At 40.3% G+C, this 23,114-nt stretch overlaps 1 protein-coding gene across 9 annotated transcripts in view; it reads right to left on the reverse strand.

Moving 5' to 3' along the window:
- DOCK10 (dedicator of cytokinesis 10) overlaps window positions 1-23,114 on the reverse strand; it is a 289,535-nt gene that overhangs the window by 53,002 nt on the left and 213,419 nt on the right. For all 9 annotated transcript variants that reach the window (XM_036858477.1, XM_036858476.1, XM_036858473.1 and 6 more), the window contains exons 20-27: window positions 20,338-20,461; window positions 20,020-20,141; window positions 19,560-19,646; window positions 16,789-16,881; window positions 16,233-16,351; window positions 11,776-11,845; window positions 8,335-8,448; window positions 4,158-4,229 (exon numbers count right to left, since the gene is read on the reverse strand). In XM_036858477.1, coding sequence (XP_036714372.1) covers window positions 4,158-4,229; window positions 8,335-8,448; window positions 11,776-11,845; window positions 16,233-16,351; window positions 16,789-16,881; window positions 19,560-19,646; window positions 20,020-20,141; window positions 20,338-20,461 — 801 coding nt within the window. The remainder of the gene's footprint in view (window positions 1-4,157; window positions 4,230-8,334; window positions 8,449-11,775; window positions 11,846-16,232; window positions 16,352-16,788; window positions 16,882-19,559; window positions 19,647-20,019; window positions 20,142-20,337; window positions 20,462-23,114) is intronic.

Here is a 23,114-nt window from a genome sequence, read left to right on the forward strand (position 1 = left end):
AGGCTAAAATTACAGGAACTGCATAGAACAAACAGTGATTAATTGTAGGACGCTGGAGCTGACTTGGACTGGCTTTTTTTTAAGCCATTGTACCAGGACATGACTGTATAGACATTTTGAGGATTTCATGGTTACCCTCTGTATATATTCAAAGCTTATTGTTGAAATCAAATTAAGTTAACAACAAATAAACCTAATGGATTTAATTGCAGACATCATTTTTCATCCTGCTCCATATACCTTGGGGAAATAAGGGTAAACAATTCACCTATGAAAGCAGCAATCACTTTTTAGGTAATCAAAGCACATTTGTAGTTTTCCTCTTTTCATTGTGTTAGTCTTCCAAGATACATTAAACATATCAATGTCAACATTTTCTTCACAGGGACATACAGTAATATCTTGGACTTCGATAATCCCTCTGTTCCTCCGTTTTTTTGGCCTTCCTTTCAAACTCCCCTTGTAGCCTACTCCCACTCTTAACCCAAAGACATGCTGATTGGTAAACACATGAGTAATATTTTTAATTGCTCTCTGGAAGTCTATCCCAAGGGCTTGAGGTGGGAGAATTCCTGAGCTGGGGATGGTGGATTTTGTGTCTCAGGACAGGGGAGGAAGGGGAGTAAGGTGACAGCATGGTTGAATCCCAAGCTGTAGAGCTGGAACGCGTTGGAGAACCTGGGCTATGGTATGGTGGAGGTCACAAGGATCAGGTCACAAGGATCAGGAGGTCACAAGGATCGCCTGAACTTCAGGCGTTTGGGAATTTCGTTAAGAACAAGGGGCTGACGGGAAACAAAAGGTGTAGCCAGTACAAGAAAACTTTGGCTACTAGAGCTCAGGATTGAGAAGACATTCAGCACTTCCTAGTAAATAGGAATTCACCTTGGACAAGAAAGCAGGGGTCACAGGGAGGTGTTATCCGCCTTTCAGAGGACCAGACTAGGGATCTGACTTCCCCATATCTCCTTGATGATGGAAGCTTTTTTTAATAGCAAAGAAAGCTATTCACTTCACAATTAAAAAATAAGAAAAGAAAATGCAAATAGCTTGGGAGATGTTTATTGTGAATGCTTTCAAGTCAAATGATGGTATCTGGCCTTCTCGTACTGTGATACATAGAGATGGTTAGAAAATTGGAAGGCCATGCACCTCTGGAAGAAAACTGGGTATAGTGATTGCTATGGAAGAGGGTAATGAAAAGGGAACTTGAATCAGTGAAGATAAACTCTTGTTTACGATGAGTTCCTTTATTCTTAGGCTGTTCATAAGGGTGTTTTGTGACCTATCTATTTTAGCAGATAGATACTGGTGGGAACGAAAGGATTTTAGTCCAATTTGTTCTTTTTACAGATGGGAGAACAGACTCTGAGATGTTTAGTGTCTTTTTTTTAAATCATCTAACATGTTAGTGGCAGAGCAAGGATTACAGTGGTGAGGTTTCCTGATATAGCTTAAGAACAGAGAGATAGGAATCACTCTTAGCTTCATGTTAGATTTTCTCTTCCTCCCGGACAGGACGCTCTTATCTCTGGAAGTAGAAGAGCAGACACAGCTGAAAAGCAAACACAGGACTTAAGAACTAAGAGTTATGGAATACCAGAGATGATTAGATGTGCAGCCAAGGCAGGTCTGTTATGCTTATGTCAAGGCCATGTTTGGAAAGGCCTGAGGTCTGGAGGCATGGATGGGGCATGTGGATGGATGACCCGAGGATGGTGGCTTGGCAGACTCCCCTGAATCCTCAGTGCCCCATCCCTCTCTATTCAGAGTCAGCGCTTCTCCCGTGTGGGAATACACTGCAAAGGTCTCTCCCTGCAAGACGACAGGCAGACCCTTCAGGAGCTGTCCTTCCTCCTCTCCTGGAGCTCAGGCCATTAGCTGGGATTAAATGCCAGCTTAACTCAGCTGCGAACCTGCTGGGCCTAATAAGGTAAGGAAGAGCGTATACCCCAAGGAGTTATAGGAATTAGTTAGCATGTACCAGCAGGAGCCACAGTGGGAGTACCACTGAGATCGGATGTTGAGTGTGTTTGACCAAGATGGCCAGAACATAAGAATGGATAAATTCAAATTCATTGACATGAGGGCACTTTGTCAGGACACGGGCTTAAATAAGACCTCAGGGGATGGACCACTCCCTGTTAGTTGGCTCTTAGAATCCTGGAGATGGCTCATTTTAAGCAGAATGGAAATGCCTAGGTTGCCCTGGCAAATGAATGAGGAAGGAATAAAGAAGCAGACGAAGGTGGACATGTAGGAATGGAAATATGAGCCCAGAAGACCCACTATCCACCAAGGCCATCAGGAAGGTACTGGGGACCGACATCCCTAAGACCGTTCACTGGTGTCTCCCATCTGCAGGTGAGAGAGGCAATCACAGTGTTGGCTCGCTAACAGTCATGAGGATGAGGGTCATCAATATAACACAGGCCATGTGATTGCACCTAATCTCCAGGGGCCAGGGGGTTGCGGTTACCAAAACAAATGGCAAATCTGGAGAGCAGCCAAGGGGGCTTGACTCTCAGGGAGCTACAGAGCTGATTAATGACATGTTGGAAGCCCTAGGGACGAGACAATCAGCAGCCGACAATGGCGATGCTTAATGTCCTCCAAGGAGGCAAGACTGGACAATCAGGAGATGAGGATGTTTGTTCCAGTGAATAGACACGAATCCTCTCTCTGTTCTTGGATCTCAGTCAATTTTCAGATCTGGTACATACTAGCTGAAGAGGAGGCAGGGTCCCTAAAGAAAGCCCCCTGCAGACCTTTGATAAGTACATACTGTAATGATTCTACCAGTCCTTCTCCAAAGGCTTTCCTCAGGTGACTATACTAGGCGGAGGGGAATATTCATATATTCCAAGCACTATGGGACACAAGATCTGAGTTGATACCTGCTATCTGGGGACCAAAACACCATCATGCCCACCCAGTTAGAGTGGAAACTCACAGGATTAATAAAGTAGCCCTGCCTAAAGTTCTGTTAGCAGAGGGTCCACTGGGTTCAAAAATCCACCAAACAGCCATTTACCTGGTCCAAATGTATAATTTGTATTGACATAATCAGCATCTAGAGTAACCACACACTGGATGCTTGACCTGTGGCGCTATCCTGGTGGAGAAGGTCAAGTGTAAGCCTCTGGCACTGCCCCTCCCCAGCCAAGGGTGTAAACGGAGACAATATTGCTATTCGCCACCATTCCCACCCCATGCAATATTGCTCTGATTTAGTCTCCCAGTGAGGGAGGGGTAAGAGTCAGAGGTTTCCCCTCAGTCTTACCCACAGTGAGGACAAGAGAAATACGTATGGAACTCAGGCAATCCACTTGGGTGCTTCTTGATCCTCCCTACCCGATTGTAACTCTATATGGTCTGAGTAGAGTATGACTCCCGGAGGCTGAGACCACCCTGGACCACTCCGGAATGAGGGTTTGGGTCACAACACAGTAAGTCACCAAGACCTTCAGAGCTGCTGGGTGAGGGTGAGGGCAATCTAGAATGGATGGTAGAGGAGGGAGGTGATGAGAACTGCACAGGGTTCCGAGACCAACTATAGTAACAGGGGCTACAGTTAACTCCACTAGCCTCCCTCTTGTAAGTTTCCTTTCAGGAAGGAGAGGCCCATGGGAACTGCGGAGGAGAAGATTCATAAACATATGTGAAAGGTAGTGTAAGCTGTGGACTGTGGACCACGGGTGGCAGCCAAGGATGTGCATAGCTCAGATACTCCCTTGAGAAAAAGTCTACTGGGATGAACGAAATAACTACGAAGCCTTTGGGACCCACTCAAGAGTTCATGCCAAGGCCACATTCTCTCCGGCTGCTCTGAGTAATTACTGAGCTTGCAGAGGTAAGAGAGCCAGACCATCTGCCCGATGCAGGACTTTTCTCATGAGCATTCTTTGCTCTCAGACAGCCCATTGGCCCACCTACAACTTCCTCACTGCAAACCTTTTTCTAGCCGATCCTCCTTCCTTTGCCATCTCCTTTCACAGGTGTCAGACCTTCCTAGTCCTTTTGCCTGTCCCTTTATCCTTTGTAGTCATTTTTGTACTTCTAATTTTGTCCTGGCATCTGCTTCTGAAGGACCTGTACTGATACACACAGTCATGTCTCACATTTGTTGGATGCTATTGTATTACCTATGATCGTACCTGAATTTTATTTGTGTCAATCAAGTGCTGTGCCATGGATTTTAGGATAATTGCAAAGAAGAACCAGGAATGCTGTTAGGAAAAGAAAAGACAACCAGAAATTTATCATCTTATAGCGAAATAATGATAATTCCATTCTTCACAACATGCGATTTTATAAAACCTTTATCTTAAAATGTATTCTTTGAAATTAAATGCATCAGAGCCATAGTATGTTCTCCATTATGTTAGGGTCATCCTTAGCAAAGTTCTAATGGTAAAAGTAAATACCAGATATTTCTGTTCCTCAGTCATCTCAAAGACTGTTTAAACTAAAACAAGATACTGGTTTACTAGACATGGCTGAGTAGACAGTAGTCTTATGAAATACTTATTCATTGGGTGTTCTATCTGTTTTACTTAGTTAAACAAAACTAAGTAAAACTTTTTTATCTTAAAATATGGTGTAGCAGACCCACCCCTAACATTGCCAGGGATAGAGGCAAGAGTGAAAATGGAAGCCACATGTGAAAATATCTGAAAGTTCAAAGTCAAGTTAACAGAGTCTTAAATAAAATATGTTGGATCCTCCTATCTTGGCAAATATAACTTCATGACAACTTGGAACGCTGTACCAGAACGTGGGGCCCACCCCCTCTTCTCACCTGAGGCTCCGTCCTACACTGAGGGGCCTGGGGCACGTGGGTGACTGTCCAGCCTGCAAATCCAAGTGCTGCCCACAAACTGGTCCCTCTCTCCCACCAAACACTGCTCCCCCCTTGGGTCTTGGGTTACACTCAAGAGTTTCCCTCTGAAGAATGGACTTAGGAAAGAGATCTAAGCATGCCCAGGAATAAACCTATAAACCCTTTAGGGAGGGCCTCCTGGGGATTCTTATAGGTCCTGAAGAGGCGGTAGGGGCTCCCAGGAGCATTCCTCTTGGCTATTCTCATACTTTTTCTTATGAGAAGGGGTGCATTTGGAGAAGATCAAAGCATACGCAAGAGTGGAGGCCCCTCTTTCTTGGGTCTAAGGGTCTTGCTTAACCCAGATACAAAAAATATATATCACATATTGTGTACACTTACAAAGAATACACTTCCCTGAGCCTCTTCCCTTCCCAGCCTCTCCACCACAGATAACAATTTTGAATTTTGTGCTCATCATTCCCTTGCTTTCCTTCATAATTTTGCTACCAATATCATACATCGAAGTAATATTCAGTTTTGCCTGCCACTGAACTTCAAACAAACGGAATCATCCTGTATGTATTCTCTTGTGATTGCCTTTTCAATTCAACAAATTCTTTTCTGAGGTTTGCTTATGTGGAGCTAGGTAGCTGGGGGTCCTCTATTGTCACCGCGTCACATATATAATCCCAATTTACCTATCTGCTCTACTGTGGATGGGCATCTGAACTATATCCAATTTTAGGCTGATACCAGCCATGCTGTTAACAACTTCTGAGTACCGGGTTCTAACGCTGGAAGATTGACTGAGATGAGGAAGAAAGGACGTTTAAGCTCTAAAGGGGCAGCTCTGGCTTAAAAAGGGGGTCATTCCTTAGTAAACTTGATATTGGAAGTGAAATTCATGTTGTTGGGAATATTTCATTAACACAAGGCACCCCACTTTGTCCTAAATAATATTTTTAACCACGATGCCAAATGTTCTAACATTTGTCTCTTGATTTAACTGACACCTGTCACTCTCCATCCCTCAGCACTCAGCCCCACCTACACTATTTACCTTGAATCCACAAGGACTAATCCCATTGAGCCTCTTGCCTCTGTTCACATCTGATAACAGAAGAAGCCTCACTCCTCTCCTGCCCTCTGGTCTCCGTAGGTGCTGCACATCCCCTTGTGTATCTCACTGCTTCTCATCTCCTGAAACCCACCCACCATACCTTTGGTCTGGAACACATGGTCCATCACCAATAAAATCTCCTGAAGATGCAACTTCTCCTCCAAACATTCCCTTTGCCTTGTCTTTTAACTGAACACTGACTCTTCCCCAGAGGACCCTGCTGGAGAGGGTGTGGAGAGAAGGGAACCCTCCTACACTGTTGGTGGGACTGTAAATTGGTACAGTCACTATGGAGAACAGTATGGAGGTTCCTTAAAAAACTAAAAATGTAACTACCATATGATCCAGCAATCCCACTCCTTGGCATATATCCAGAGAAGAACATGGTTCAAAAGGATACATGTACCCCAATGTTCATTGCAGCACTGTCTACAATAGCCAAGATATGGAAGCAACCTAAATGCCCATTGACAGACGAATGGATAAAGAAGATGTGGTACATATATACAGTGGAATATTACTCAGCCATTAAAAAGAATGAAATAATGCCATTTGCAGCGACATGGATGCTAGGCAGGCAGCCTTCTTCAGCAGCCCCGTCTCCACTCTCACCCCACTACAGTCTATTCTCTACACAGCCATCAGAGCGATCCTTTTGAACCAAGATCAGCTCAAGTCACTCCTCCGCTCAAAGTCCTCTGTTGGCTCCCAGTTTCTCTCTGAGTGGAAGCCAAAGCCCTTGCAATGGCCCACAGGCCTTACATTACCTGCCAAACCTCCCGCTGCCTCTCTGACTTCATCTTGCCTCCTCTTTTCTTTGCTCACGTGGCTTCAGCCACATTGGCTTCCCTGCCATCTTTCAGGCATATCCACTAGGTGTGCTGCTGCCTTACAACGTTATACAGGTCTTCCCCTCTACCTTTTTTTTTTGAAATATAGCTGACTTACAATATTATATTAGTTTTAGGTGCACAACATAATGATTCAATATTTTTATACATTGTACTCCATATAAGGTTATTATAAAAATATTGGCGATATACCCTGCACTATACATTACATCCTTGTAACTTATTTTATACCTAACAGTTTGTACCTGTTCATCCCCTTCACTTATTTGTCCCCTCCCCCCACTCCTCTCCCACCTCAGAACCACTAGTTTGTTCTCTGTATCAGTGAGTCTGTTTCTGTTTTGTTATATTCACTTGTTTGTTTTACTTTTTAGATCCCACATATAAGTGAATGAAATTTTGCTATTTGTGACATCATGGATGAACTCGGAGGGTATTATGCTTAGTGAAATAAGTCAGACAAAAGATATGGTATGTTTTCCCCTCTACCTTTAATGTTCTACCCTAAACATCTCCAGCTCCCTCACTTCCTTCACGTTTTTTGCTGAGGTATTACCTTCTCCACGAGCTCTATCTTGACCATTCTATTTAAAACTGCAAACCTCACCCTGCATACTCAGGACTCCCCATTCCCTTTACCTGCTCGACGTTTTCTTTTCCTATGCTACTTCTCACCTCCAAACATACAATTTAATTAACTTTGCTACTATGTGTGTCATTTACTGTTTTTATCCCGCAGTAGAATGTAAGCTTCCCAAGGGCAGAGATCTTTATTCTATTCTCTAAATGCATGCCAAATGCCTAGGATGGTGAGGATGGTGCTTGTCACAAGGAAGGCACTTGGAATATACTTGTTGGATAAACTGAATGAATATACTCATACGGCTAATTTAAATTTAAACAAACAAACCGCTTGGCCTAGGAAAATGTGATTTTCGTGAACTCCTGTTGACGCCTATTGACCCAGCCTTCAGCCTCCCCTTCTAGCTACTTACTAATCAATCATGTATCTGTCAAGTCATGATAGATAATTAATTTAGCAGGGGACTAAATTCACAAGTCTATAAGTTACATCTTTAACAGCTTCTCACCATCTCTTCTTATATTACTACAAATGCATGTGTTTCAACTTTTGGGGGTCAAAGAGTGGCTGTTTCTCTGCCTCTTCTCTGCTGTCAGTATATTCATTACTACATCATTAATCCTTTTGTTGGTAGTTTTCCTCTTACTGTGCCTAAAAACCCAATAAACTTTATTTTGGGTACACTTAGCATTTTTGAATGTTTTAGGTCATTCTTAATAGTCATTCATTCTGCCTTCAGGCCAAAGGACTTAACTTGAGTCCATTCTACTTGTGAAAATGATCTGTTCTCTTGACATGGATCTCTTTTTCTTAATAGGTTCATATGTTACCATTTCAACATGAAGCTTATACCAGAAACTATTAGAGAAACGATCTATAAAAATCAATGAATCCTATCACCTTCAGGGTTGAGTGTAAGCCATCCCAATGAAAGGACCGTCTTTAAATTCTTTACCTTCAGGACATGCTTGACTGTTGTGGAGTCATTTGATTGCAAAAGACCAGTCACATTTTTAACCAGTTCCTCATGTATAGTTCTCTCCTTGCATGCCGTGGTCTTGAACACAAACTGAAGAAAATCCAAAAAGTGAAAAAAGTTAAATATTTAAAAGCAAAGCATCAAAAATTACGTTCCAAGAATAACTCATGTCTCAAAATTATCTGCTCATGCCAGATTTTGTCATGAAATAAATGAAGGCCCAATGATAAGTGTAATACACACCTGCTCCTATTGAGGGCTTTGCACAGGTAGAGCCTTGCTCACCTAAGTTCTCCTTGAAATGCTCTTTGTAGAAATCACAAAGAAGATCAGAGAGCAATTTAGAGGGTTCAAGGAAACATGGAGGGCTTTGACCCACCTACTTAGGATACATTTCCCCTTCTCCTTCCTTCCACTGGCAACAGGTGGGTGGCATGGTAGCATTTCTTCATCCTGAAAGGGTAGAGCACCCACTCAAATAGCCAAGTGGGGAAGCAGGCGCCTTCCAGAGGCCAGTAGGTGAGCTGCCCACAAGCCCAGTGTCCACTGCCATCTCATGCTGAGACATGGCAACCAACAGGTTCATAATGATTGGCCATCAGTAAGATAACTAATGTTTCTCGCTTTTTTTTCTTAAAAGATTGGTGTTGGCATTCACCACTGAGTGCACGTCATGGTCTAGTTTTCCATATTTCTTCATATATTTTAAGTATCAATTCATGCACGTATATTTTAAATACAAAATGCTTATTTCCGAATGATAATATTTTACTTATGAGTTGGGTTTGCCTCAAGGAAGGTCTTTTCTTCATAATATTCAAAATTTGGACTTCACTACAGTCAAAGATGAAGGAAGGCAAGAAACAAAGCAGAGGCACTTTGCATTTGGGTCTATAATTATTTCTTTGAACTTCAGAGCCCATTGACATCTAAGTCATTCTGATGGGGCCTAACTTCTCCACGCTCATCCCAAAGGAGAAAAACAAGGCTGAGAAATGCATGAAACTAGCTAAAATCAAGAGTAGTATGATTTTGCCCCTCGTGGATTATGACTCATATGAGGGTAATGTCATCAACTATCTAATCCCATGTGCAGTAATTTAGCCCCAAGTGCATTTTGACTAGCTCTGAAATTTAAAAAATTTTGGCTAGACCATATCAGTCCCACGAATTGCTGTAAACCATGGCATTTAATTAGATTGACTTTAGGTATACATTTTTGAAAAAGACATGGTGTATGTGTGCATTTTGGATATCGTAGATGGAGTGAGTTAGCAGCATTTAGCACCACTGAACTTGAAATGGTGTTTAGATTACTTCTGAATAGGTTTGAATTATATCAGCTATCCCATCTTTCAAGGACATCAAAGCACGTATTGGTACCAGTTTTCACTATACTCTTAGATATGGGGCTTAATGTATATGTTAAAAAATAATTTTTTCCACCACAGGTAAAAAAAAAAAATCATACTCCTTGGTCAAGGTCAGGCTGTCAGCCATGTACTACAGCAGGAGTCAAGTCACAGAATCATAGACCTAGATGTTCATCTGGTCTACCCCATCTCACTTCACAGAGGAGAAAAATGAGGTTCAGAGAGGCTGATTGCTCCAAGTTAACTATTTAACCTTAACTAGAATCTAGTTTTCCATTTGCTACTTTAATGTTCTTTCCAGAGTAAAATTCCAGTTGGTTATATTTATTAGGCTGTATTTGTTTTAGATACATGAAATTATGTTATAAAATATCTTTAGGAATTTTTATCAGCTTGAAATTCCACGTAGGTGTATTTCTAGATTTGAACCACTTCAAAGCAAACTAAATACACAGCTTCCTACGTTACAAAATCAAAGGGTCTCATCAGGATATTTCAAACATCCTGCTTAAAAATAAAGACCTTTCCAGGGTGTGTTTCCAGGACAATGCTCCAAGAGCATCACAGATAACATCTGAGAGCTGATTTAAGGCTCTCATCAGGAACTAGCCTCGGCTGTCACAAAAATAACCACAACATCAGTGGGTTCTCAATGCAATTTTCAGTGATTCCATTGGAACAGGTAAATAATATGTGTGTTGAAAAGATGACTTTGCGTAATAAGGATTGGGGAATTTTTTTTCTTCTCAGCCCCTTTGGCAATTGAAATGGAAAACTGGGGTAAGTGTCGAGAGAATGAAAATTCTATAGATGATTTCTGTTGAACAGTAAAGTCTTCAATACCCTATAAAAGTAAGCTATGACTCTGTCTTAGAGAGCAAACTAAAAAGGCATTTGTAGGTGGAACTGGCCTTCTGCAGCTGAATTGTAGATCTTATTGGGTAAAATTATACCATAGGGAAATTACTGTGAAGAAACTATTTTTGGCATATGGTCTATTTTAAGGAATGGCACACACTCATACTTAGATATTTGGGAAGACATCTAACATTTCTGACAGGTAGAAAACATGTAAATATAAAACTGTAATGAGAAAAATTCCTCACTGATGGTATCTCAGAAGGGTTCACTCCAGAATAAAATTTCTAGTTATTTCCTTTTACAGGAGCATTTCTGTCACAGAAGACCCCAAATTCTTCTCTAGTCACCTTTCTAGACATCTAAAATATATGGATAAATGTCTATCTATATATTAATGGAATATGTCTTTTAATAAAAAGGTCTATGTCTCTTAAAGATACAATCTGTGCATAAATATTGAAATTTAGGTCCTCTATGCATTATAAAGGAATATAAGGTACTTTCATTTATCTCTGGATGGATTTTTTTTCTCTTCACTCAAGAAGATGACTTTTAGGCTGGAACTATAATGTGCAAACATCATCACAAGTTCACTGGTATTAAGTCACAGGCCAACTGAAAATGAGAATATAAACATATCCAAGTGAACATCTGACGAAGGCCACTGGAAGAAGCAGTGCACACTGATGGGATGGGCTAGTGGTTCATGCCAGAGGATAAAGGACTTAACATACCAGAAGCAGGTACAAATATACAGTAACTGGGAAATGAAATAATGCCTGAGAAAACAATAAAAAGAGCTAAGAAAACATTACAGAAGAAACATAGCACATTCAACAAACCAACAGGAAACATCTTCCTTATAGAGGAATTTCATTTATTTGTAATGTTGACTTCAAAGGACAATACTTTAGTTTTCTCCTCTCTTTCTTTGCTCTCTCTCCCCATATAAATATTCATTTGCACATGTACACATTATTTATACATTTATACATTGAAACAATACATCGAGCCCATCAATGCAAAAAGAAGGAATTCTAAGTAGCTAAGGGGAATGTCTGATACGACTGTGGTAGGCACCATCCAGCTAAAGGGGGAAACTTCCCACTTGTTGCAGACAGGAAATGAGAAAAGCCACACAGCACAAGGGGATGTGACCAATGCCCAGGTGGCAATTTTGTACCTTAATATAGGACTGAACGGAGCTGTCCAGCTGCTCCTCATGGCACTTGGTCACGATGTCAGTCAGAACCCTGGAAAAGCAATGCTGTTCAGTGGACTTTCTGGAGAAGGCAGGAAAATACCACTTGGTTTGTCACTACAGTGCTTGGTAAACTGGGTGCTTAATCATTGTTGAATGAATGAACGAACCAATTTCAGACTCTCCCCACCCCCCTTATCCCCCAATACTGGCTGTTTAACATCGACAATACCCGTTAGCCATTTCCAACCATGAAATCTCTAAACACGATTATATAAGTAATGTATTATGGCTGCAATATCATACTGGATACATTTTTGCCCAAGTTGTATGTGCTATTATGGTCTATGTGTTTGCTGACATCGTCTTCTTGGAAAAGGGATCATTTTTAGTACCTTATTAAAAGTTCTTTAACCTCCAACTATCATGTTCCACTTTAAAAGGGCGTGTCTTCCAACCTAGAGGTGTTATATACATGCTTTTGGAAAAACTAATTAGTTTAAGATGCAGGGTTTTGGGTTTCCCCTCTTAGCTGGGTTAGGGTTTCCAGCAGCAGTTGTGGTATGGGTTGATTTCTTCACATTAATACTTCCAGTTACTCCACAGCTGTAGGGCTTAGGAATAGCCCAGAATTTCAACATATCTATCTGCTGAAATACTTAGGAGTTTTGCCAACACAGATGCATATACTCATGCTGAAATAGGCATAACTTGAAGGCACAGTTGGGGACTTCTAATCTGGCCCCAGAACTGCCTGGTTGTAGAACTGTTAGAGATACTTTAATTTTCTAGAGCTTCAGAGCTTTACTTTAAAAATGACGCTAAAGGGGACTACCCTGGTGGCACAGTTGTTAAGAATCTGCCTGCCAGTGCAGGGGACACGGGTTCGAGCCCTGGTCCGGGAAGATCCTGCATGCCATTGAGCAGCTAAGCCTGTGCACTATGACTACTGAGCCTGCATTCTAGAGCCCGCGAGCCACAACTACTGAAGCCCGCGTGCCTAGAGCCCATGCTCCACAAAAAGAGAAGCCACCGCAATGAGAAGCCTGCGCACTGCAGCGAAGAGTAGACCCCACTCACTGCAACTAGAGAAAGTCTGCGTGCAGCAATGAAGACCCAACACAGCCAAACAAACAAACAAACAAACAAAAAACTGACGCTAAAGACTCTCATTCTGAAAGAGGCTAATAATATGCCTGTGAATTATGAAGGTACTGGAAACATTTCAATGTCGAGTAATTTTTTTCCAGAATGCTGTGACTAATATTTTAAAAAAAGTGAACTTTAGGAATATTTGATTCAATAATTAATTAAGAATTCTATCTCTAGAAAGAGGAAATTGTAACTGCCAAAGTCACTAGACAGATAGATTAGTAATGTTGAAAGAATATAGTACAGGCAAATTTAAAGTGAGAACAGTTGAAGAAAATTTGAGCATAAAAAAAAAATAAGATCCAGTGGGAGAGAAATGGTACAGCTATTCTGGAAAACAATTCGGCATGTTATTTTTAATTAAAAAAGTTAAAAAAAAATTTTAAACATCTTTATTCGAGTATAATTGCTTTACAATGGTGTGTTAGTTTCTGCTTTATAACAAAGTGAATCAGCTATACATATACATATACCCCCATATCTCCTCCCTCTTGCATCTCCCTCCCACCCTCCCTATCCCAGCCTTCTAGGTGGTCACAAAGCACTGAGCTGATCTCCCTGTGCCATGCAGCTGATTCCCACTAGCTATCTATTTTACATTTGGTAGTGTATATATGTCCATGCCACTCTCGCACTTCATCCTAGCTTACCCTTCCCCTCCCCGTGTCCTCAAGTCCATTCTCTACATCTGCATCATTATTCCTGTCCTGCCCTTAGGTTCTTCATAACCATTTTTTTAGATTCCATATATATGTGTTAGCATATGGTATTTGTTTTTCTCTTTCTGACTTACTTCACTCTGTATGACAGACTCTAGGTCCTTACACCTCACTACAAATAACTCAATTTTGTTTCTTTTTATGGCTGAGTAATATTCCATTGTATATATGTGCCACATCTTCTTTATCCATTCATCTGTTGATGGACACTTAGGTTGCTTCCATGTCCTGGCTATTGTAAATAGAGCTGCAATGAACACTGTGGTACATGACTCTTTTTGAATTATGGTTTTCTCAGGGTATATGCCCAGTAGTGGGATTGCTGGGTCATATGGTAGTTCTATTTTTAGTTTTTTAAGGAACCTCCATACTGTCCTCCATAGTGGTTGTATCAATTTATATTCCCACCAACAGTGCAAGAGGGTTCCCTTTTCTCCACACCCTCTCCAGCATTTATTGTTTGTAGATTTTTTGATGATGGCCATTCTGACTGGTGTGAGGTAATACCTCATTGTAGTTTTGATTTGCATTTCTCTGATGATTAGTGATGTTGAGCATCCTTTCATGTGTTTGTTGGCAATCTATTTATGTCTTCTGCTCATTTTTGGATTGAGTTGTTTGTTTTTTTGATATTGAGTTGCATGAGCTGCTTATAAATTTTGGAGGTTAATCCTTTGTCAGTTGCTTCATTTGCAAATATTTTCTCCTATTCTGAGGGTTGTCTTCTTGTCTTGTTTATGGTTTCCTTTGCTGTGCAAAAGCTTTGAAGGTCCCATTTGTTTATTTTTCTTTTTATTTCCATTTCTCTAGGAGGTGGTCAAAAAGGATCTTGCTGTGATTTATGTCATAGAGTGTTCTTCCTATGTTTTCCTCTGAGAGTTTTATAGTGTCTGGCCTTACATTTAGGTCTTTAATCCATTTTGAGTTTATTTTTGTGTGTGCTGTTAGGGAGTGTTCTAATTTCATTCTTTTACATGTAGCTGTCCAGTTTTCCAAGCAGCACTTATTGAAGAGGCTGTCTTTTCTCCATTGTATATTCTTGCCTCCTTTATCAAAGATAAGGTGACCCTATGTGCGTGCATTTGTCTCTGGGCTTTCTATCCTGTTCCACTGATCTATATTTTTGTTTTTGTGCCAGTACCATACTGTCTTGATGACTGTAGCTTTGTAGTATAGTCTGAAGTCCGGGAGCCTGATTCCTCCAGCTCTGTTTTTCTTTCTCAAGATTGCTTTGGCTATTCAGGGTCTTTTGTGTTTCCATACAAATTGTGAAATTTTTTCTTCTAGTTCTGTGAAAAATGCCATTGGTAGTTTGATAGGGATTGCATTGAATCTGTAGATTGCTTTGGGTAATATAGTCATTTTCACAATGTTGATTCTTCCAATCCAAGAACGTGGTATATCTCTCCATCTGTTTGTATCCTCTTTAATTTCTCTCATCAGTGTCTTACAGTTTTCTGTATACAAGTCTTTTGTCTCCTTAGGTAGGTTTATTCCTAGGTATTTTATTCTTTTTCTTGCAACTGTAAATGGGAGTGTTTCCTTAATTTCTCTTTCAGAGTTTTCATCATCAGTGTATAGGAATGCAAGAGATTCGGCATGTTCTTAAAACCAACACATACAACTACCGTATGACCCAGCAATTGCTCATTTCAAGGAAATGAAAACTTATGTTCACCCCAAATGTACCCAAAACTGGAAACAACCCAGCTAGCCTTCAACAGGTGAATTTTTAAACATTTTTTGATATGGAATACCACTCAGAAATAAAAAGGATTGATTGAGTGATGCAACAACCTGGATGAATCTCTAGAGAATTATGCTGAGTGAAAAAAGCCAATCCCCAAAGGTTACATACTGTGATACTATATAATTCTATATCCATATATATATATATATAATATATAATTTATATATGAATTGAAAATAGAATATATAATAAACTCATCAATTTATTATATAAATATATGGAGCATAGAGTATATTTTAACATATTATATATAAAATGTTATATATTCATATTATATATAAAATTTCAATATAATATATATAAAATTCTTAAAGTAACAAAATTTTAGAGATGGAGAACAGATCAGTAGTTGCCCGGGGTAAGGAGTGGGGTTTGAGATGAGAAAGAAGTAGATGTGTCAATAAAAGGGCAACATGAGGGATCCTTGTGGGGATGGGAATGTTCTGTCTCCTGATTCTATCAATGTTAATATTCTGGGAGTGATATTGTCCTATAGTTTTGCACGATGCCACCATTGGGAACATCTGAAGAGAACATGGACTCTCTCTGCATTATTTCTTACAACTGCATGTGACTCTATCTCAAAATAAAAAGTTTAATTAAAAACACAAAGTTAAAAAAGAGGTCTAAAACTTTACTTGAATGATGGTAATAGATGATTAGAAGGTAAGAAGTCAAGAGTGAGACATACTTAACTTTGAGATACGTATTCGAACGAAATGCAAGCATACACAATCAGGTGGCCATTCGGTTATAATCAAAGTTGTGTGTAACCACAGCTTATAAAATCTCTTCCCCTAAGGCTGTGCTATGGATACCTGGTCACAGTTGTGCTTATTTCATCTTCTTCATTCTGCACCAGAACCCTGAAGAGCTGATTCAAGATTACAGGCAGAAAACTCATGATTGCATGAATCTTTTCCACATTCAATAAGTTCTGTTAAATTGGCAGGACAAAACAAAAAGGGCATTGATTAAATTTAAAGCACATTTTTTTACTGACGTTCTTCAGAATTTGAATATGACTACTGTAGCTCATTTTCGTTTGACTTTATTTTTCATGGCATTTAGCATGACATACAGGCATGGGGGTAATGTTGCAAGACTCTACATCTAATTAACTAATTTAGAGTCAATTGATTGTGATTTTCAATCATTTTTATTTTGGAGAAACTGATCTTTGCTTATTTTTTAATGAACACAGACATTTTTTAGGAATTGTGAAATAAAATCATTTAGTCTCTGAATTGATAAGGTGTTTAAAAATCTTCGATAATAATTACCCCTTAGTTTGCTACTCAATGCAAAATGTAAAGGTCTGTTTTGCCCATTTCTACCCTGGAGACCATTGCAGCTATTTGCATGTCATGTTACCTTACAAGAACGGACGAAATTCGAGGTAGGTGACTGAGACATATCTTTCTCCCTTTTTTGGCATTGTCGGAAAAATGCATTCACATGTGGATCCTGAAACAGCAAAAGAAAGTCTTGATTTTTGATGACACGTAAGCTGTGGAACAATCGTGGTGATGGGAGGTGAGCCCTTCTGTAGGACAAGATGCCTTGATGTGAGATGCTTTGTCCAGGAGGCATAGTGACAGACCTCTCATTTTCACAGACATTCCAGCACACAGAGGGCTTAACCTGAACTACAAAGTCCCCTCTCTCTCCTATTTCACTCTCAGAGATTTGTTTTCTTTCCGGGCCACATGATAATGGCTAGAGAATTACTTTCCTTGTCTCTGTTCTTTCCTTTCTTTCTTTTTAAATTGTCTTCTGTCATCTTCCAGTTCCTTCCACAGACTTCTATCAATTTTTCTTACATATTCTTTAACACACATGAGAATGGGTACAGTTTAATATGCACAGGGATATTTTCAGACTTAAAATATCAGAGTTAATAAAAAAATTATGAAGTCCACCTGACATCATGAGATAAAACTTGACTCCCCAAACCCATATGTTGAAGTCCTAATTCCCAGTACCTCGGGATGTAACGATATTTGAAGATAAGGTCTTTAAAGAGGTAATAAGTTAGGGTGGCCCTAGTCCAATATAACTGATGCCCTCATGAAAGAGTAAACTTGGATGTGCACACACAGAGGAAAGCCAAGGGGAGAGGCCTTGGAAGAAGCCAACTCTGCTGACACCTTGATCTCAGACTTCCAGCCCCTAGGACTGTGAGAAATACATTTCTGTTGTTTAAGCCAGCCAGTCTGGTATTTTGTTATGGCAGCCTAAGCAAACTAATCTGCCCTTTAATGCTCTTTCCTGAAAAGGTTGTCACCTTGGAAATACCTAAGTTCTGTGTTGAGGGTCAAAGTTACGTAGTCAGGAAGTGGCATACAGACTTTTAGTGTAGGTGCACTCTCTGGGGGTTTCTCTGGCCTTTTGTCAGTTCTAGAGGGCATCTGTGGTTGGGGTTCCCCTCAAGTCGGGGTATGTGTGTACGTGTGTGTGTGCGTGTGTGTGTAATATTTTCAGTTTCACTTCATTTATTCGACAGTTATTTATTGAAAGCTGACTATGTGTCAGGTCCTTGTCAGGCACGGAGGACAGAGCCAGGGGCAAGGAAAACCCACTCTGTGGTCCATCCATTATGCTCGGGAATCAGGTTCCATACCATGATTTTCACACATACCTATTTGCTCATAATTAGACAAGTGCTTCAAAGGAAAGCAGGGCGCTGTACGGGTGTATGACAAGATGATACGCATATCTGAGGGGTTAGGGGACAGGGAAGGCTTCTTTGAGGAAGTGACATTTGAGCCAAGATCTGAAGGTTGGGTAGGAGCTGCCCAGACCCATCAGGGGAGGGTAGGCAGAGAGGGAGAGATCGCCTTCCTGGCTGACGAAAGGCTGAGTGTCACAAAATCCCTGGATCTTGGAGGTATGAAGCAGACAGAGGGCACAGTGCAGGATAGGGCCTGGGGTGTTTGAAGATTGAGGTAAATAGCGCTATGGAGGAAGGAAGAAGGTGTCCCCCAGGGTGACGAGTGCGTGGGCAGTGGAAGCTGATGTACAGGAAGGAGAGCAGTGGTGAGTCACAGAGAGACCTGGGCAGTTCGGAGAAAAGCAGCTGGAGGTGTGGGAAAGAGAAACTCGGGGCATTCTGAGAGATATAAAAGCAGGAGTTGGTGGAGAATGACCATTTTGTGGGACTTGACCAGGGTTGATGATGTCAGAGAAAAGATGGGTTTAAGGAATCATGGGCATAGGACTTGGGAAGAGGACTAAATTTGGCTTGAGGCACCAGCGGTTACGGAAAGACATTTTGATCCAATATATGGTGGTACCTGGATTATTTCATTTTTCTTAGTAACCAAGTATGTGCTAGGGATAAAGCAGCATGAAGCAAAAAACCAAACAAAAAACCACACACACAAAAACCCAGGTACACATTGAATTTAAGAAATAAGCAATACATAGTCTATGTACTTGTAATAGTTTGTTTATAATTAGTACCACAAAAGTCCTCACATTGTGGTAAAGTTAAGCTGCATTGCAATGGAAGGGGTGAGTTTGTGGTAACTTGACAGTGATAATAACTACATTTGTACAGCGTTTTGCAGCTCATGAGATATTTTCATGTGCAGTTTCTCATTTTGAGCCTCACTGCCACCTTAGGTGGAGATTTTTTATTGTTATCATTTTCCTGCTGAGGACACAGGACTGCAGGGTTGAGGTGACTTGTCCAGGGTCACTGGGCCAGAAATTGGCCGAGGTGGATCTCAAATACAGTTCTGCCAAACTCGTGGCCTTTCCATGAGAGGAGCCTTGGGTAGGGATTGGGAATTAGACTGAGTTTTAAGGTAAAGGTCCAAAGTCTTTATTTTAAACGTTTCATATTTTTAACATGTGGGGGTTGTCATGGGAAGCAAACCATCTTCCAAGGGAAATGCCCTCTTGATAAATACACTACTGGAATTTTGGTTTGCAGTTTGACAGTGCCTGAGCTTTTATGGCTTAGGGCATTCGATCTCCTCTGGAAGAGGGATACGGTGTTGCCACAAACATTCTTCCTTTTTGATCACCTGCTCTTCTGACACCTTGTGGAATGGTGAGTCTCCTCCTGTAAATCTAGGAGACGCCTTATGATTCTACGTGTTAGAGAAGATTTTGATATTTTAGGACAACACGCTCACCTGAGTATTCACTGTTGATACAACAAATGTCGATACTTTGAAAAGTGGTTTGCCACCATCGACCCATTTAATGTCGCTCCCACCATGCTGCAAAAAAGAGTTTGTTACTGTCACTGTGGCAATTTGAGAGAGAGGAAATAAACAGGTTATTTAGTTTATGTTAATTTGTCATCCTGATCCATCAACCTCACAGTCCTATAGAGATGGAAAATAAGAGATGCAAATACATTTGGTAATATTGGTAAATGAAACCAATGTGATACCAGGGGATCATTTTGAACAGATCATTTCTACTGGCCACAAACTAAACAAGATATTTGACATATCATAGGTACACCTGATTCCTTATTACAATGGATGCATACACCAAAGCTGGGTTAATTTAAACAACAGAAAGAAGATAACCTCATGCCATTTAGCCCATGTATTTTTTTCTCTTAAGTTATACATCACTCAATACCTTTCCACTTGCAGAATCTTGAAAGCTTAAATAATTCGGAGGCAGGCTTGTTGCTACTGGGATATTGTACTCTTGAGAAGCTATCTGATCATCTTTCATGAGAGGAAGCCAAGCATATCCAACTGTGCAAAGGAACAACAAAGTGAAAACTTTTCAGTACAAACCTTCATGGCGAGGAGTAAAAATAAAGCTATTTATCATTTATGAATACAAAACTTCACTTTAAAAAACTCAATAAATCAGAGCTTTTCAAATACTCTCCAATTTAAGTTCCAGAGATAACATGCACAGCTATCTCAGATTGCTTCCTGTCAATACCTGGTGTTTCCAGAGCCTCCTTCTTTTTGGCATTAGCTTTTGCATTTATGTCACAAGTTACATGATAAAAAGAAAAAAAAATATGGTGTTTCTCATGAAGTTGTGTTGGTAGCTCAATTTTCACCTGCAATGAAAGAGATAATAGCTGGGCTAAGATTGAAATCATTTTCCCAGTGTCAGGACAAGACAAAGCCTAGGCACGTTAGTCTTTTTAAAAGTCTTTCACTGAAATCTAGGTCCACAATTTAATAGTCAGCACTAGAAGTACGATTTAACTCTCAATAAATATCCATCCCACTAGCAGTAATGTGTTAAGATGTTATTTTTACTTCTTTATTGTGGCGATAACTTAGAATACCTAGTGTTTCTCATTAGATAATTTATACCACCATGAATTACACACACACACACACACACAGACATGACAGTAGAATGTAAATAAGGCACAGATTAAGGACCTATCATCAAGGGACATGAGTTGAGTGAATAGTAGGTCCTTGCCTCCCAAAGTGTGTGCATGGACCGTTGCATAAGCATCACTTGGGAGCTGATTAGAGATGCAGACTCTCAGACACTACCCCAGACATACAGAATCAGAATCTGCATTTAGCAAGATCCCCAGATGATCCACAGGCACATTGTTGAGAAACATGGTAGTTGCAAATGATGTTAACTGGAGCATGGAATCTATCCGTTATAAAAACCACAAAAAGATATGTGGTATGTATTGTGTAAAAAATTACATTGTGGTAACTAAGTAATGAGCCATTTTGTAAAGAGGTCATGCTCTCCTCTGTAAATAACACTTCCGAAAAAACCATAAAACATGAAATTGATATAGGTGAAGAATATACTTAATGAGGACCATCCTCCATGTTCCTGGAAAGGAAGGTTTTGGAACCCTCTACATGTGATAGTGCTTTTCAGTTTCCAAACCTCTGTCACATACGTTGTCATTGAATTCCCTCCACAGCCTTGCAAAGTAGGATGATACAGAGATAGCAACCAAGGCGAAAGATGTTAGGGGGCTTTGAGTCACGAGGAGGATGGACTAGTCAGTAATTAATAGGATCTTCCAGGACAAGAACACGTGTCACACTGGAATCCCAGGATCCCATGCAGGTAAGTGACATTCAGTTCAATATTAGCAACTAGGTAATTTCTTGAACAGTCAAATCAAGCAATAAGGTGATCAAGAGCCAAGCAAATTATCTACTAGTTTTTATTAGACTCTCTGTGCATCTATATATATAGTTACTTTATTTTCACGTTGTTCAGGAGAGAATTTATTACACAGATTTTCAGTGTCATCCCTGGGACAGCAGTATCAGCATCTCTGAGAAACTTGTTGAGAAATGCAAATCCTCAGGCCCCATCCCAGACATATGGAATCCAAAAATCTGGGGTGGGCTCCAGTATCTGTGTTCTAACAAGCCTTCCAGGTGATCCTGTGCCTGGTAAGGTTTGAGAACTCCTGAATTAGAATGGTTTACAGCTTACATATATTCATTACATACCAGCATGCTAACCTGGTAACAAAAGCCAATATACAGTTCAAAACATACAACAACTAACAATGCAGTAGAATGAAATTTTCTTTTTTTAGTCGGAATACATGGGACTGAAACAAGTGCTCAAGAATTCCAGTAAACTACAGATTAATGCTAACACTCCTCGGTAACAAATACTGCAAATACTCACATTATATTTTAGCAGTGCCTTAGAAGAATTTATATTCATGTTTATAATTAATGCAATCATCTTTTGCAATAAAAAAGAAGAAAATGGTTTTGAATCTGCACTGCAGAGTTCACCAGGCAGTTCATTATATACATGTTCTCTTGTGGAAAAGCTCATGGCTTTTACAAGGATTCCGGGAAGCACATGAGCGTGAGAGAGATTAAAAGCCAGACTTAACCGTAAGAACATTTTTTTTGTTTCTTTAAATCTTATATGTGGACAGAGGATGCACCTTTCAGATGGGCTTTGTCAAGAGGTCAACCAATGTAGTAAATATTCTGTAATGTAGTAATAGCCCTTTCCCTTATTATTATTATTTTTTTACCTCTGTCCTGAATTTACAGGGAAAAAATTTAAGAGCATTAAATGGATGTGGAGGAAGGAGATAAGGTTAGTCAGGTCTGTGGTTTCACTGGTGTTCTTTTAAGAAGTTTATAAATGGCTGATGTGTAACAAGGTGTGACAGGCAGAATAATGGCCCCCAGGATGTCCCCCAAGACATCCCCCAAGATGTCCCCTAATCCTCAGAATATATGAATATGTCTCCTTACACAGTAAAAGGGACTTTGCAGCTGTGATTAAATTAAGGGTCTTGAGATGGGGAGATTAAACTGGATTAGCCCAGTGGGCCCAATGTAATCGCAAAGGTCCTTATCAGAGGAAGGCAGGAGAGTCAGGGTCATAAGAAATGTGAGGAGAGAAACAGAGGTCAGGGTAATGGCATTGCTGGAAGGGGTCACAAGCCAAGGAGTATGGGCAGTCTCCAGAAACTGGAAAAGGCAAGGTAAGGATTCGTCCCAGAAACTCCAGAAGGAATGGACGCCTGCTGACACCTGACTTCAGCCCTGTGGGACCCATTTCAGAGTTCTGACCCGCCGAACCGTAAGGTAATCAATGTGTGTTATTTAAGCCACAAAACTGTGATAATTTGTTAAAGTAGCAATAGGAAACTAATACAAAAGATGTGATATTTTAAATCCCAGAAATCACATTGGCAGGTTGCATTAGTTCAGACCTTAGCTTCACGGTTAGAAATT

Source organism: Balaenoptera musculus, chromosome 7, assembly GCF_009873245.2.
Source record: "Balaenoptera musculus isolate JJ_BM4_2016_0621 chromosome 7, mBalMus1.pri.v3, whole genome shotgun sequence".
NCBI classification, from domain to species: domain Eukaryota; kingdom Metazoa; phylum Chordata; class Mammalia; order Artiodactyla; family Balaenopteridae; genus Balaenoptera; species Balaenoptera musculus.